Genomic DNA, 16382 nt, shown 5'->3' on the forward strand with positions numbered 1-16382 from the left:
ATTTTGAACCACACAAGTATCATCCACTGGGTTATAAATGGAAATAGGCAGTACTTGCACATGAAGATGAAAACACTCGTGTGGTAGTTTTGTAGCTTTTACTGTTTGTTTATTAGCTTTGGGGTTGTCTATATGTGCATATTGTACACCTATAACATTTTATGTACTATATGTAGATAAAATTTATACACTTTTTCTCAAAAAATTTAAGACACAATTTTTGTCCTATGTGTCCAATAAAAATATATATGCAAATAAGAAAATGTACAAAACACTTACTTTTAATGGCTGGCTATTACAGTTAGCATTCATGTGCACAGGTTCAGGTTCATCGATGCAAATTAAAGTCATAAATATTAATTGAAAACATTTAATTGTCAAGTAATATCATGGGATCTTCCAAATGGGTATTCTAAATGTTTTAGTTTCACATTTGTTATAATGTTACCACAGTATAAAAAATGCTGTAAAATAGCAGTATTACTGGCAATTTTGGTTGTAAAACTATGCTTGTAAATTTAGCCAGTAATACTGTAAAATTAGCAGTAATACTGTTAAAAAATTGCCTTTAATACTGTAAAATTTACAAGTGCACTATACATGACCAATGACATTTGTGCTGTAAAACTATGCTCGTAAATTTAGCCAGTAATACTGTAAAATTTGCCATTATTACTATAAAATTTACAAGCGCACTATAAATTAGCAGTTACAGTTGTGCTATAAAACTATGCTCATAAATTTAGCCAGGAATACTGTAAAAATTACCAGTAATGCTGTAAAAAATTGGCAGTAATATTGTAAAATTTACAAGTGCACTATAAATGACCAATTACAATTGTGCTGTAAAACTATGCTCGTAAATTTAGCCAGTAATACTGAGAAAATTGCCAGTAATACTATAAAATTTACAAGTGCACTAGTATAAATTTACGATTACAATTGTGCTGTAAAACTACATTTGTAAATTTAGCTGGTAATATTGTAAGAATAGCTAGTAATACTGTAAAAATTGCTGTAATACTATAAAATTTACAAGTGCACTATAAATTAATAGTTACAGTTGTGCTGTAAAACTATGCTCATAATTTAGCCAGTAATACTGTAAAAATTGCCAGTAATATTGTAAAATTTACAAGAATACTGTAAACAAAAAAAATTAATGATGGTGTAAAAATTACAGCCAATTTGTATTTAATTTACAGAGTGCTTCTTAATTTACAGAGAGCAATCAAGTTTGCCAGTAATACTGGCCATTTTACAGCAATTTTTACAGTGCATGTTAAGGCTGGTTTATATTTTTCCGTCAAGTGATCGGTATGACCTAGCTGGCAGTAGGTTTTTATTTTCTATCTGTAGCTTCTTCATGGAACTCAACACTTGTAAACACTCGCTTCATTGGGCTTGTCACCAGTACCAAGCTGACTAATCACGGAGCTTGCGCTATGCATCGTTGCGACATGTAGTTACATTTTTTTGAGAGGTGTGCGCCAAGGCGAGAGCTATGCGACCGCACGTAGGCTGCACCGGAGCACCATGTGCGCTTGACGCAGGAGTATAAATCAGCATTTAGCCATCAACCATGGGTTTCCATTGGTTCTCCAGTGCATCCAAACCACCTAGATTTAGAACAACTAAAACTAATGTATGCATTTCTCAAGAGTAAACACACTGTACGAGTATGAATGGCTAAAATGAGTTTGTTTTTATACAAATGATAGCTAGTATGCCATGGTTACCATGATTACTGCATAGTAACAATAATAAAACCATGGTGAATTTTCATTCGGAAAGGCTGTTAGTCTTAATAAAAAATATATAAGCATTGAAAATAAAAATAAAAAACATTGAGTTTCTACAATATCATGGGGTATTTAAGAGAAGAACTACAATCTGGTTTGTATATGCTAGCTGTTCAGTTGTACATTTGTCATAATTCACCAACGTTAGCCATCGAACACAAGTTTCAACACGCTAGTCATTTAGTGCATCCCAGTTTCATAACAACTGAAAATAATTGTGACTTTTTTTAAGAACAGACTTCTTTTCTCTGTTTCTTGAAGCCTATTTCACCATGTGTGCTGATGGCTGCAGTTGTTATTGCATCAGTCTTCAGAGTTGGTCTATTTCACCAGAGGGCTGAAGTCTCATTCGCTTTCCTACTGAGCGTATTCGTGATGCGGCTCAGCCTCCAGGAGAGCTCCACAGAATCGGCCTTTCAGGGAGTGTTTATGTAAACCAGGGCAAATTATTCCACCAATTACAGGGTCGCCAGGGTCAGCACAGCCTAGAAGGGAGCAGGGAATCCAAGCTGGGCCGGGCCGCGTGTAGAGGAGCTCAAAACATCTGCTGTGAGGGCGAGGAGAGGAATAGGAGCTGGACGCTTTCCCTGGCTTAACAGCCGGCCACATGAAGATGCTTTACTTCTTAACTGATAAATCATAGCTGGGAAAGATTTGCCAAAGTAATGACAAAAGGCACTGATTTTGATTCCAGGTTCGATGGGGAGGGGATACAGAGAAAGACAAACACAAGGAGAGTAAAGGGAATGGGGGAGGTGTGAGAACTGAAAGAGGAATATTTACAAACAGAATTGGGCTTTCCAATTTATATTGTTTTTGTTTGGTTTAAAACATAATAATAATGATAATAAAAGCAAAAATAACCAAGAAATGCAATTTACAGTCTTGTGGTTGAGTTCTGATTGCTAAAACTGCCAAATTTGCACCAGAGTTATTATAGATAACTATAAGGATGTGTTTGCCCAACTCTAAAAACATATTTCCTTTCCCTTTTCAGTTGCCAATGTTTTTACAACAATCCCAGTTTTATGCTGATCTATGACAGTAACTAAAATGCTGTATTATACATGCTTTGACAGCAGTTGTCAATATCAATCTCTCTTTTGAGCAGCACAGACAGTTCTGTAGTTTACATTTGTATCCGCTGTAAATACCTGCACATGCATACACTAAGAAATATACTGTAGGTAAAAAAACTTTAGCTGAGGAGCTAACTTATAAAAAGGTCCATATTTGTCCTTTTTACATCATTATATGTTGTATGGGTACAAATATTAACATTAAAGGTATCGGTATTGAGTAATATGGTATAGTTTAGTACAGTACAGTATGCTTCAGTATGGGTTATCCTGATCAGGCTTGATTTTTCACTGCCTGCAGTGCCAACACAATATTGCAGCACTTCATACTTTTTTGATTTAGTGACTAATTAATCGTATGAGGAGTGAGGTTGAGTGCCACGCCTCCTTTTTAAAATCCTACATTTTGTAGAACCGAATTCATTCACATTAGCCACTAAACTAACAACACGTAAAATAGTTACATTTCTTTGTAAGATCAGTCTGGCAGTACCCTTACTTGGTATGAGTCGTGAATGACAGAGTGTTGTGATTGACATCATTCTTACTAGAAGAATGAGCCATTATACATTTACATATCATGACTTTTGGGTACTCAAGTTAATTTTTTGCAATGTATATCTGCTACAAGATCCTGCAAAGAAAGGAGGTGGCATGCCTTGCTCTTTCCACAAGTTTATTCACGACATGAATAGCTTTATGAACAACAAAAAAGTCTTGGCATGTCGCTGTTTGTCTCACCTTTTGTGCATGGTTTATTGCTCTATGCTGTTATTGTATTATTAGGTACTTCTGACATTGAAAACAGATGCAAACCATTCTGTATTGTAGAGAACTGTACCATTGAGTTGAAACAAGCCAATAATGAATAGAAATAATGATGAATGATGAATGATGAAATAATGGATCGAATTGGACTGAATTGAATTAAAGAGGATTAGATTAGATTAGATTAGATTAGATTAGATTAGATTAGATTAGATTAGATTAGATTAGATTAGATTGAATTGCTTGAAACTAGAAAACTATAGTAACATTGAACGAACAAAAGTAAACCCCAATTTTAAAACAGCCAAATGAAGGGGTAAACCAAACTGTATCACAATCATTGTAAAATAATGATCAAATAATCAATAGAAATAATGATGAATTGAATTGAAATTTTTAATTTAATTAAATTTAATTTAATTTAATTTAATTTAATTTAATTTAATTTAATTTAATTGAGTATGGCCCACTAACATTGAACTAACAAAACTGAAACCCAATTTAAAAAGCTAAATTAAGGGTTAAACTAAACAGTATTACAATCTACATTGTAAAATAATGATGAAATAACGAATAGAAATAATAATGAATTTAATTTAATTGAGTATGGCCCACTAACTTACTAAAACCAGGCCATACTAATAAAACTACTGCAACATTGAGCCAAGAAATGCGAAACCCAGTTCAAAAAGCCAAATGCAGGGTTAAACCAAACAATATCATAATCTACGTTGTGAAATAGAGACGAAATAATAAATATCAATAATGATGAATTGAATTGAAATGAATTTGATTGAATATGACCCACTAACTTAATAAAACCAGGCTGAAACTGGAAAAACTACAGTAACATTGAACCAACAAACATAAAACCTAATTCAAAAAGCCAAACGAATGGTCAAACTAAACAGTATCACAATGTACTTTGTAAAATAGAGTTGAAACAATCATTATAAATATTGATGAATTGGATTGGATTGAATATGACCCATAATTTTCTAAAACCAGGCTGAAACTATGAAAACTACAGTAACATTGAACCAACAAAAGTAAAACCTAATTTAAAGAGCCAAATTAAGGGTTAAACTAAACAGTATCTGTTTTGTGAATACGGCTGTGACACAACTGAATTGGCCCCTGTGTTCAAGTGTAATGATTGGTTTCTCAGTGCTGCTTCAGTGCTTATCTCCGTCTCTCCCTTTTACTCTTTTTCTCCCTCTCAGCAGCGCAAGGGGAAAATGTGAGAAGCAGATGTGAAGCCTTGACTGCAGATGTGCTCGCTTAGAGGCCAAGAAAAAGCTCATCTCAGGACCTCTGACAACACACACACACACACTCGCAAAAAAAAAAAAAAAAACTCACGAACACAGACGCCGAGGCAAGGAGGCAATACTTCATTTTGAATAATTCATTTAGGAAATGATAATAGCACTGCACTGCTGTCTAATAAAGAGCGTCGGTCTCTCGGTAAAACCAGATCCTGCTCGCCACATTTTAGTCCGCTTCCAGGAATCACAGGAATGAGAGATACTGCATGCTCTTTTATTTACTTAGCAGATGATAACCTCTTACCACACACTCTCTCAACAGAGTTAAAAACATGCTCTCCTCTCTCCCGCAAACAGCCTAATGGGTTTAAATGCTCTCAAATATTAATGCCTGTCCTTCAGACGCTATAAGCCAAGCCCATTATTATAACAAGCAGTGGCCTGGAGGACTGGGACGATGCAGAAAGAAAAGCTCAATGTTAATGAAATGAGTGTGAACAGCAGCATTTTGAAGGGTGTAAAGACCTTTAGCTGAGAGTAGAAATCGAGTTTGTGTTTACGATGGGTATAGTTAAAGTTTGTGGGGGGTTTGGGGGGTTGTCCTTTAAGATGTACTGTATATATATATAAATATATATATATGTCTCTAAGCTCTGATGGTTTATTTGATATTATTTACTGTTATAATTTTTTATTGTATTTTATTTGTTTTTAATATTTTTTCATTAGCTTAGTTTATGCTTTGTGAATCCTTAACAAGGCATTTGTGGATTATCAGGGCAATGACTAGTTTATTTATTTATATATTTATTTGTTTATTAAATATACATTTTATTCAATGTGCATTGCATCTTTTTTTTTCTGGAGAAAGTCTTATTTGTTTTATTTCAGCTAGAATTAAAGCAGTTTTAATAAAATAAAAAAAAACATTTTAAGGTCAAAATTATTAGCGCCTTTAAGCTAGATTTATTTTTGATTGTCTACAGAACAAACCATCATTATACAATAACTTGACAAATTACCCTAACCTGCCTAGTTAACCTAATTAACCTAGTTAAGCCTTAAAATGTCACTTTAAGCTGTATAGAAGTGTCTTAAAAATATCTAGTAAAATATTATGTGCTGTCATCATGGCAAAGATAAAATAAAAAAAAGAGTTAACGGCCACCTAAGTATATTTAGTGACTATTAGTATACTATTATTATCATCCTTTTACACTTTTTTTGTATCCACTCAATAACCAAACATCCTTAGTTTATTATATAGTGAAAAATCTTTTCTTGTTTACCTGTTTCGTTCTGTGTGTGTGAGACCTGTCAACACTCCCACATACAGTCTCACATACGCTGCAGACATAGATTTTTGGGGCTTAAAAAATTGTGTGGCTAGGGTTTCTAGGTCTCCTAAAATGTCTGGGATTCAACTTTTGCTTTCTAAAGCTGTTGTTAATCATATGCTTTTTTGCATGACAGCGAGAGAAACATTAAATAATTAATTCTTTAATCTAAACGACTCAGAAAAACGTTAGTATATAATGGGAGATGCCGAAATGACTGGTCTAAACTGTCTGCAAAATATATGTACACCATTAGTAATGGTTATTCAACGCATTTGGCTCATTTAAATAATATACATGTTTTAATTATTATAATTTTTAGAGATATTGTCAATTTTTATTCTTTTTTTTTGTCATTTATTTGCTGATTATTTTATTAATTTGATGATGTTAATATTATACATTTGCTATTTTATATACGTATCTAAAATGCTTTGGCATTCAAGTTTGTTTTGAATTTGAGAGAGAGGGATGCAGGTTTTATCTGTCAGTGGGTGCACATGGCTCCTGAATAACATAATAGAAAGATAAATAGTAGATTTCTATTTGTATTTCCACAGTCTTTTTTACTTTAAGCCATTGAAAAGAAACAGTGTATAACAGTGTTATAATAAATAAAAATGATTGTTAAATTTAATTCTGTTTTGTTTGTTGCATTTAGTTAACTATTTATGTGATAATGGTGTTTCAATCTGGCTTCCAAGTATATTTCAAATCTGTTGGAAGCACTGATGTATATGTAGTAAATATAGTACTAAAATAGTTTAGTAAATATATAGTAGCAACTGTGGATTGCACATAAGACCATAAAATATGAACCAGTCAATCACCTCCGTAAGCTGTAATTTATATCGCAAAGACAATTTAAGGGAGGATGGATGTTTTGATTTTTCAGTCCGCAGTCTTGAAATCCCTAGAAAATTCTTGAAGAGAGAATGAGGCAGAGAAATGAGCCTATCACCCATTTCTTCTCCCTCATTACTGTTCTATTCATCCTCTCACTTCCAATGAGTATTGATTGGGCTGCATTTGCCATGGAGTGTGCACCTTATTCTGACAGGCTGCCTGGTGTGTGTGTTTATGTGTGCGAGTGTCAGATTTGTGGCAGCTGTCAGCTGGTGTCTCCCCAGGATGAGCTCAGCACAGCACAGCCCATCTCCGGGACCCTTTGACCTCTGTCTTCTCACCGGGGACCAATAACATGTCCCTTGATTTAGTGCAGGGAGGTTACATGGTACTTATGTTTAATAAGCAGCACACAGAGTCAGGCCTCCCCAGCAGGACTTTGGGGGTAATCACCTCATATCCATCTTAGGCTGGTTTGGAAATGGAGGAAGACGGCCTGTGGTGGAGGAAACAAGCTCTTTAGGTTATTGGATATTTTATGATTTTTTTTTTTTTTTGCAGAGGAAGGTAATTTATGGTCAATTATGGAAATGTGATTAATCAGATTTTCTCATCCATTTCCATGGGTCTTCTGAAAATAAGTGAGTTTGTCGTTTGAAAAATGTTGCCTTTAAATATTACATTTAGCTTTTAAGGAATTGTTTTACTGAGCTGGGATTTGTTGTATCTTTGTGGGTGCTGGGATTTGTGCACTAAAAAAAATTCTGATATTTTAAGTATATTTTCCAGCACCTCTGAAAAAACGTAAAAAAAAATTTAAAAAATAAAAATAAAAACTTTAAATTAAAAACATTTATTTCTGGCAGCTGGGGTGAAATGTAAAAAAATAGCCATTAAATTGTAGAAATGTACCATTAAATATCAGACGTTATTACGAAATTTCCAGTAAATTTCTGTTTTTTAATGTCCATTATTTTATGGTAAATTTCTATAATTTAATGTCAATTATTTTATGGTAAATTTCTATAATTTAATGGTCATTATGTTATGGTAAATTTCTTTTATTTAACATCCGCAATGTTATGGTAAATTTCTATAGTTTGACATCTGTTATTTTATGGTAAATTTCTATAATTTAATGGTCATTATTTTATGATAAATTTCTATTATTTAACATCCGTAATGTTATGGTAAATTTCTATAATTTGACATCCGTTATTATATGGTAAATTTCTATAATTTAATGGTCAATATGTTATGGTAAATTTCTATAACTTGACATCCGTTATTTTATGGTAAATTTCTATAATTTAATGGTCAATATGTTATGGTAAATTTCTATTATTTAACATCCGTAATGTTATGGTAAATTTCTATAATTTGACATCCGTTATTTATGGTAAATTTCTTTAATTTAATGGTCGTTATGTTATGGTAAATTTCTATTATTTAAAGGGCACCTAGGTTACCCCTTTTTTTAGATTTAATATAAGTGTTTTGTGTCTCCAGCAGTGTCTGTAAAGTTTCAGCTCAAAACACCCATCAGATTTTTCATAATACCTTTTACAAGATACTGTTTTATACATTTTTGCACTAAGGGGCTGTTGTGTCTTACTGCACCTTTAAGGCTAGTCCTCCCCACCTACCGTTTCTACGTGCCTTTCTGCGTGCCTTAATCTCCTCTCTCGGCTGCGTCAGACAACAGACAGACTTGAAGGAAGATCTCACTTAGCGTTTGTGAGAAATACTACTGTAAGAACTTTACCAATGAGTATTTGTTGTGCAGTTGCATCGATGAGTCACACACTATGTTGTTACAAAGTTCACGCACACACACACACACACACACACACAGACAGACAGACAACCAGACAGAGCGTTTTTAGCTTTTCACTCTTTTTGCACGCATATGTGACAGGATACAGGTTAATCACCACTGCTGTATGGATATCTGTTATGTTAATGTAGAAAATAAACCTGATTTAACGTCCACAAACCAGGATTGAAGCATTTTACTTTACAATTGTTCTGACATGCAGCTGTGCTGATGAAGCTAAGCTGAAGTGAATCGCTGTAATTCATTACACACGTGCACTGTTTTAAAACATTTTAAACATGTGAAACTTACTCACACATTACTTGATCACATTTGATGTGAATTGATGTTTGCTTTGCGCACGTCTGGTCTTGTTGACATGATTAAACACGTGACTACTGGGACATGTTAATACGCCCAGCTGTCAATCAATGCGGGGGGACCGCACTCCTACGTCAAGTTGTGGTTGGTCTGAAAACCGCTCCAATTGGTCCAATGTTTTTATGTTGTTAAAACAGGACTTGGTGTGTTTATATCACCTCAATATGACGGTCTACACACTATATCTACTCATATGTCTGTCCAAACAGCTTGAAAAGTAGATTTTTCACCATAGGTGCCCTTTAACAGTCGTTATTTTATGGTAAATTTCTATAATTTAGTATCTGTTATTTTATGGTAAATTTCTATAATTTAATGGTCGTTCTGTTACGATAAATTTATATAATTTAACAGTTGTTATTTTTTATGGTAAATTTCTATAATTTAACATCTGTTATTTTATGGTAAATTTCTATAATTTAATGGTCGCTATGTTATGATAAATTTCTATAGTTTATCAGTTGTTATTTTATGGTAAACTTCTATCATTTAACAGTCATTATTCTATGGTAAATTTCATCATGGATGTGCAGTCAGTACAATATACTACCTGACAAAAGTCAAGACATTTGTGCTGCCCATTACATTTCAAACTACAGGAGAGGACAAACTCTTTAGCAGGATAGTGCCCTTCTCATACTTCAGCCTCTACATCAGGAGTCACCAATCCTGGTCCTGGAGGGCCAGTGTCCCTGCAGGGTTTATCTCTATCTCTAGCTCAGGTGTGTTTAATTAGGGTTGGAGCTACAATCTGCAGGACACCAGCCCTCCAGGAATAAGTTTGGTGACCACTGCTCTACATCAAAGTTCCTGAAAGCAAAGAAGCTCAATGTGCTCCCGGATTGGCCAGCCCAGTCACCAGACATGAACATTATTGAGCATGTCTGGGGTAAGAGGAAGGAGGAGGCATTAAAGATGAATCCAGAGAATCTGGATGAACAGAATATTTTCTTTGTCATTCCAGATAACTTTATTAATAAGTTATTTGAGTAATTGCAGAGATGTACGATGCAGTCATCCAAGCTCATGTGAGTCATACACAGTAGTATTTCTTTTTCCACTGCACCATGACTTTATATTCTATACTGTACATTATTTCTGTTACGTGACAAGACTTTTGTCTAAGCAATGTCAGACCTTACTGTCCTAATTAAAAATTAAGTTATGACCATATTTTATTTTGGTAAAATAACCATAAACTATACGCCTTTGCCTTTCATATAAACCTCTTCTGATGCCAAATGATCAACTAGAAGTAGAGTTATTATTTGTTGTTCCTAAAACTTGGATAGGTGACAAGACTTTTGTCAGGTAGTGTACAATACAATATTTATTTATAGAGCAAAACAACCGAAGTTGACCAAAGTGCTGCAGTCAAAAAATCTGCATCAATGTTGGAAGTCAAAGGGGATCCAACTCAGCACTACAATAGTGTACCTAATAAAGTCTAACCTGAGAGTATGTGCTTATTTCTAAAGTGTGTTCAGAGAAGCTGGCTTGGCTGATGAAGTGTTTTGAGATGCAGATATGTCAGTATTGTCCAACTGTAACACTGCAGATTCCTACAGAACTGTACTGGCCAAGAGATACATATTTATCCAGATTTATTTTATGATCCCCTTTTTCATCCATTTGATGAGCGCACTGTCAAACCTTGACTGCTCTGTTACACTATATGAATCTCAAAAACTGTAGACAGAATGTAGATGGAAGACAATCGGAAACGGATGTGGTTTCTATCCACTTTTGTAGCGTTTTTATACATTTTTGTGAAGTTGAAGGCTTCATCTATCGCTAAATCAATGAGCAAACTCGGAGCGCTTTACCGGCAGTGACTCTTTTCCCAAGGGATGCTGAGCTTGCGCAGCTTCCTGAATGTTCTATAAGCGTTATATCGCACTTTATAAAGAAACTTGTCTGGTGGATATCGCGTTTTGTGAAAAAATACATTTTGTGGCCTAAAATGTACGATCCTAAATGTTATTAATGGCAGCAATTCACAAATAGATCAAGGTGCATCTAAACAGGGATTTCCAATAATAAAATCCAAATGTCAAAAAATGGCGTTTATCGCGTTTTGCAACCAAACTCTTCATATTACCTGCACTATTAAATTCATTTACAGATTTCCAAAATAGCAGTTTTGATTAATTCAATATTGAAAACCATGTTACTTTAAGCAAATCATTTGCCCCCAGGCTAATTAGTGCTGATCGTCATGCTTACAGAATTAACCGAAATACAAGACTAAATGTGGCTGTCTTTAAAGATGCTAGCTGACACATGTGTAAACACATGGCTTAGACAGGAGACAAAAGGAATATACAGCCTCATCAAATGCCTCTTACAATCTTGACAGAGTGCTGATGTTCAGAAACACCTGCTATCTGCTAAAACATATTACCAAATGGCAACATACAATATATATATATATATATATATATATATATATATATATATATATATATATATATATATATTATCCCAAAGACTCAAAACCCAGTAATAGCATTAATGAGCAAGATTTAGTTGTGTTAGAAAGGGATTTCTTTAAAGAAATGTCTTGGTTAAGACACTAATGACTTTTAGTGTTGTCTGAAAACCTTTGTTTTAATTTCCTTAAGAGATTTAAGGGACTTTCTCTCATTATTTGTGGATAGGGGTTAAAACCAGCTTAAAATGTCAGTTACAATTTTTTTTTTTTTTTTTTTTTTTACTATTGTTATGTGCTATATATTTAAGTGAATCAGCTTCTCGGAAAAATAAATGTAGCTTTTTGTGTATTTCTTTTATGTAAGAATGCTGACAGCGCAGTTGAAAATCCATGTGAAGCTCTATTAAAGAGTAGTTGTACAGACAATGGTCGAACACAGGGGCAAACGAGTACATACAGGGAAATCCAGAAGGGTAGTCAGGTCACAGGCAAAGGGTTGCTAAAGGCCAGGGGATTTGGCCTAAAATCAAAATCTCGATTAATTGAATATTTTTACTCGATTACGATTAATGAACAATTTTTTTTTATATTTATTTAATTTTTTTACCCTCATATTTCACTGACTTGTACAGTAAATATGTTCACATATTATAAGTGAGAGATTTTTGAATGAAGGATGCATTACTTGATTCTAAATTCTTTAATTAAAGGAAACACACACTATCTGCTGTCTATGAATATTTTTAGAACATCAACGTTGAATAACTTAAATAAATCCACACCGCCCACGCTCATCATCAATATCAAACCGACTAATCACAAAACTTGCACTACGTGTCATTTCAGCGTTTAGTTTTTGAGAGGTATGCAGGTATGCGACTGCGCAAAGGCTGTCACACCATAGGCATGCACTCAACACAGAAGTAAAAATAAGTCTTAACAGAGCGGGGTCACATGACTCCACACGTGGTAGTTAGATCAATTATAGGTTGTAAATGTCAATTTCTATTACTTTATTATTAATCACCCAGCCCTAATACAGGCAACAGACAAGGGTAGAAGAACCCTTTGTAAGACTCAGACCATAAGTGTATGTGTGTGTGTGCGTGCTGTGTAAATAGTCCTCGTAATCAGTAAGAATGATATTCACCAGTGTGTGTGTATCAATCCAGATAGTTTGCAGCTGTAGTAGGCGTTGTTTTGCACTAAGCATCAGGGTAGTTGTGGTTCAGTTTAGTGGTAGAATTGTAGTTCTCTAGCGATCTGACTTAATCGCAGGTGATCGTGACAATTGAGAACTGATGCTATTGGTCGATCCTATGTAAGTGGCAAGGATGTCAATTCTTCAGAAAACAAGATGATACCATGTTATTTTGATTACACTATATGATTACTAGGGCTGCAAATAATATAACAAACGTGTGATAAATTACTTTTTATTTTATGCTATTTATATACATTTAACCAATCAGATGGGACCATACTGTCTTCATACCCGCCTCCCCAGTAGTTGTTGTTCTGCTATTGGTTGGAGCGGCCCAAAGGTGAACCCAGAGCTGAAAATAAACACTAATGGTGGGAATTAGTAATACAACAACCAATCAGATTCAGGGTATTTGCTAAGATTTTCACTCATTCAAAGACTGAAATTTGCACCCTGACACATTTTTAATCTTAATTAGAATTAATTGGATCTGAAAAAATATATTTTATTAGTATACTTTAATGTCATTAAATAAATAAATGATTCAATCTAATAAAAATTGCATTTTTCAAGGGGAATGTTAAGAAATGTCGTTATAGGAATATTCAACAACATCACATCACATATTGTTTCCAGTATCATGCAGCCCTAATGACTACAGTTTCCTATGGCATTTGACTGCATGCTGTTCTCGCTAGCATCAACAAATGTGGCAAATATATACTGAACATCAAATGGACACCCATGAAAATATGGAAGCTGTAGTCCAACATGTGTTGTCAAATGTGCAGACAGGCCTGTGTATCAGCTCCACTGCCCCTGAATACACCCAATGTCACCTTTCGCTGAAGCCCATGACAGAGGCGTGGGCGCTTGTATGAGGGGCTGTCATACACTGGACAGTTTTGTACCAGTCACCTTGTCTTTTCTTTCAGGAGCTAGTGAGCATTTCCTTTCTCCATGAGTGCATGTGCTTGGCCTGAGGGAAACCTAATGATCCTCTGTCTCTTCTGGTTTGTCATGTTGTCCACAGCCCCCTCCCCAGTTTTCACCAGGAACCAAAGCTTTCCCTGCACCATTTTCAGCTGTAATGCCGCTAAATCGCCTGACCCTCATCTATGCTTGGAAAAACAGGTCAGTTCAGTTCAATCACTGCAAAGTACATCATAAACAGCACTATTTTCTTACGCCTTTCACTTCAAACTTTATGTAATTATATTTCTGTTATGGCATCTTATTGATATGTATCCCTGCATACATTTCTGGAAAGCACAAAATATGTCATATACTTTTTTGGCAGTTTTTGTTTTTGTGAATCTGCCAGAGGCCGCTGTGTTCGCCTTTTGAGATCTCAAATTTCTCTAGCAAGTGCCACTCATGCCTGCCGTTCTTATGTACAGTAAATCCACCAGAGGCCTCTGTCGACTGACTGACTGACCGACTGACCGACCGATCGATTGATTACTGACAGTGTTTTTAAAAGCCATCCAAAAACAGAAAAGCCCTGGTTTTCTTATTTTTTTTTCAGATCTTACCACAATCTCACTCTGTTACTTACTTGTTTATTTTTATTTTTTGCCTTTTGTTTTTGTTTTACCTGCTTTTTGAAACTGTTTTTGCCGGCCATAAAAGGCCCATTGTTGCCGGGTACCACCAACGTACGTGGTGAGCTACTGAGCAAACTGGTAACAGTGGAAAAGCCGTCCACATGGAGGTAAGCAGTCAGGTGGAACCGTGAAAAAAAACGGAAGCTGTCGGCAATGTCATACCACCCCATAGTGTTTGTTTTAAAGATGCAATGCTGCCATACAGAACTTGAATGAAAAGCTTCTATGGATGTTAAAGAGATAGTTTACCCAAAAAAAAGGGGAACATTTACTCACTATTTATTCAGTGGAATACTATTTTGAAGAAAGCTGAACTCTAAGCTAGAGGTCTGCATTCCCGCGGGACACCGCAGGACCCGACCAGATTTCTACGGCGCGGGTATAAATTTCCGAATAAATCACGGGAGCGGTCGGTAACGGGTTTAATTTGGGACGGGAGCGGGCTGTCTAGCAATATCGCTCCCGACTTCCGGGTGAGCACGCGTATGTATGTGTGTAAATGAAATGGCGCGAGGCTGTGTTTAGCTTGTTTGTTGCAGTTTGTGTGTGTGTGTGTGTGTGTGTGTGTGTGTGTGTGTGTGTGTGTGTGTGTGTATGTATATGCGCGAATGAGAGATGTGTGTGTGTGTGTGTGTGTGTGCGCGCGAATGAGAGAAAGAGAGCTTTGCCTGTGTGTGTGCTTGGTGCTTATGAGTGTGTGTTAGTGGGCGCGCACGAATGAGAGAGAGAAAGCTTTGTCTGTGTGTGTGTGTGCTTGGTGCTGTGCGTGTGTGTGTTTATTAGCGGTATCGGGCGCGACGGATAGAAAACGGGGCGGGTCGGGCAGCGGGACAACAAGTGCTTAATATAAGCGGGAGCGGTCGGGTTCGGGCTAAAACCTGGCGGGTGCGGGCGGGAGCGGGATTCAAAATTTAGTCCCGCGCAGATCTCTACTCTAAGCACTTTCCATGTTTACATCCAAAAATGCGATTTAAATTCATGCGCAAAACTGGAATATTGCATAAAAGACGTGCAAATAAAGTTATTATTGGATTATTGGAAATTATTATTATTATTATTATTGGAAATCACGCGTTTCCATCCAAGTCAAAGATGACAAAATCATCACTTCCTGATTAACTGAAGTCAGATAGCTATAGTAAAAACAGATCTTTAAAGAAATCTGTCCGGAAACTGCAGTCGTTATTCGTTTTTGTATTGTGACAAAGCGGCCACCTCCCGCTCTCCCTTGTGAAGCAAATACGGAAGTAACTGAAACTGCAATTCATCGAAATTCTGCTAGTCCTGGCTCCATAAGGAACAAATTTCTATTGAGCCCTCTATTAAAATGGCCAACTTTACAGCAGAAAAAAAGGTGTTTACAGACTGGTACAAAGAATGATTTTGGTGCATATAGCTAATATTACCCTCAATGACAACTGTGAGGGGGGGTGACTTTTTTTAGAACTCATCCGTTTCTTTTAAATTAGGTTACATTAATTCTGCATAATTAAGGGCGTGGCCACTTGAGTGACAACTAGGTCTCGCTGGTCGTTGTCACTTTCCGGCTGATTAGCCACTGAACTCAGGATATACATCGTATTTTTGTTTTGTTTTATGTGGCTTTACACAGTCAGTTGCCTTTTGGAATTATTTATTACAATTATGAGATGATATGGCATGCTGTGTGCACTTAATTGTGCTCACAAACCATTCAACATTCTTCAGAAACCTATGGCTGACGTCACGAATACTATGTCCATATCTTAAACAGTTTATGATTGTGATGCAGTTCCTAGAGAAATGAAATTTTAAATGAGAAAACAGTGGCCGTGGCTTGTTTTTTTCTACCGGGGGCTGA

General features: G+C 35.6%; 1 protein-coding gene across 40 annotated transcripts in view; it reads left to right on the top strand.

Moving 5' to 3' along the window:
* The window catches only part of runx1t1 (RUNX1 partner transcriptional co-repressor 1), a 233037-nt gene that overhangs the window by 101884 nt on the left and 114771 nt on the right, over positions 1 to 16382 (top strand). For 32 of the 40 annotated variants that reach the window (XR_015516202.2, XR_015516200.2, XR_015516201.2 and 29 more), the window contains one exon: positions 13969 to 14069. The exons of the other annotated variants lie outside the window; for them this stretch is intronic. Coding sequence is in view for 26 of the 32 variants with exons in the window: in XM_087295005.2 (XP_087151131.1) it covers positions 14054 to 14069 (16 nt within the window). In the remaining 6 variants the exon portion in view is untranslated. The remainder of the gene's footprint in view (positions 1 to 13968; positions 14070 to 16382) is intronic. 40 annotated transcript variants of the gene reach the window in all.

This window comes from Danio rerio, chromosome 19 (assembly GCF_052040795.2).
Source record: "Danio rerio strain M-AB ecotype USA chromosome 19, GRCz13ab, whole genome shotgun sequence".
NCBI classification, from domain to species: Eukaryota; Metazoa; Chordata; class Actinopteri; order Cypriniformes; family Danionidae; genus Danio; species Danio rerio.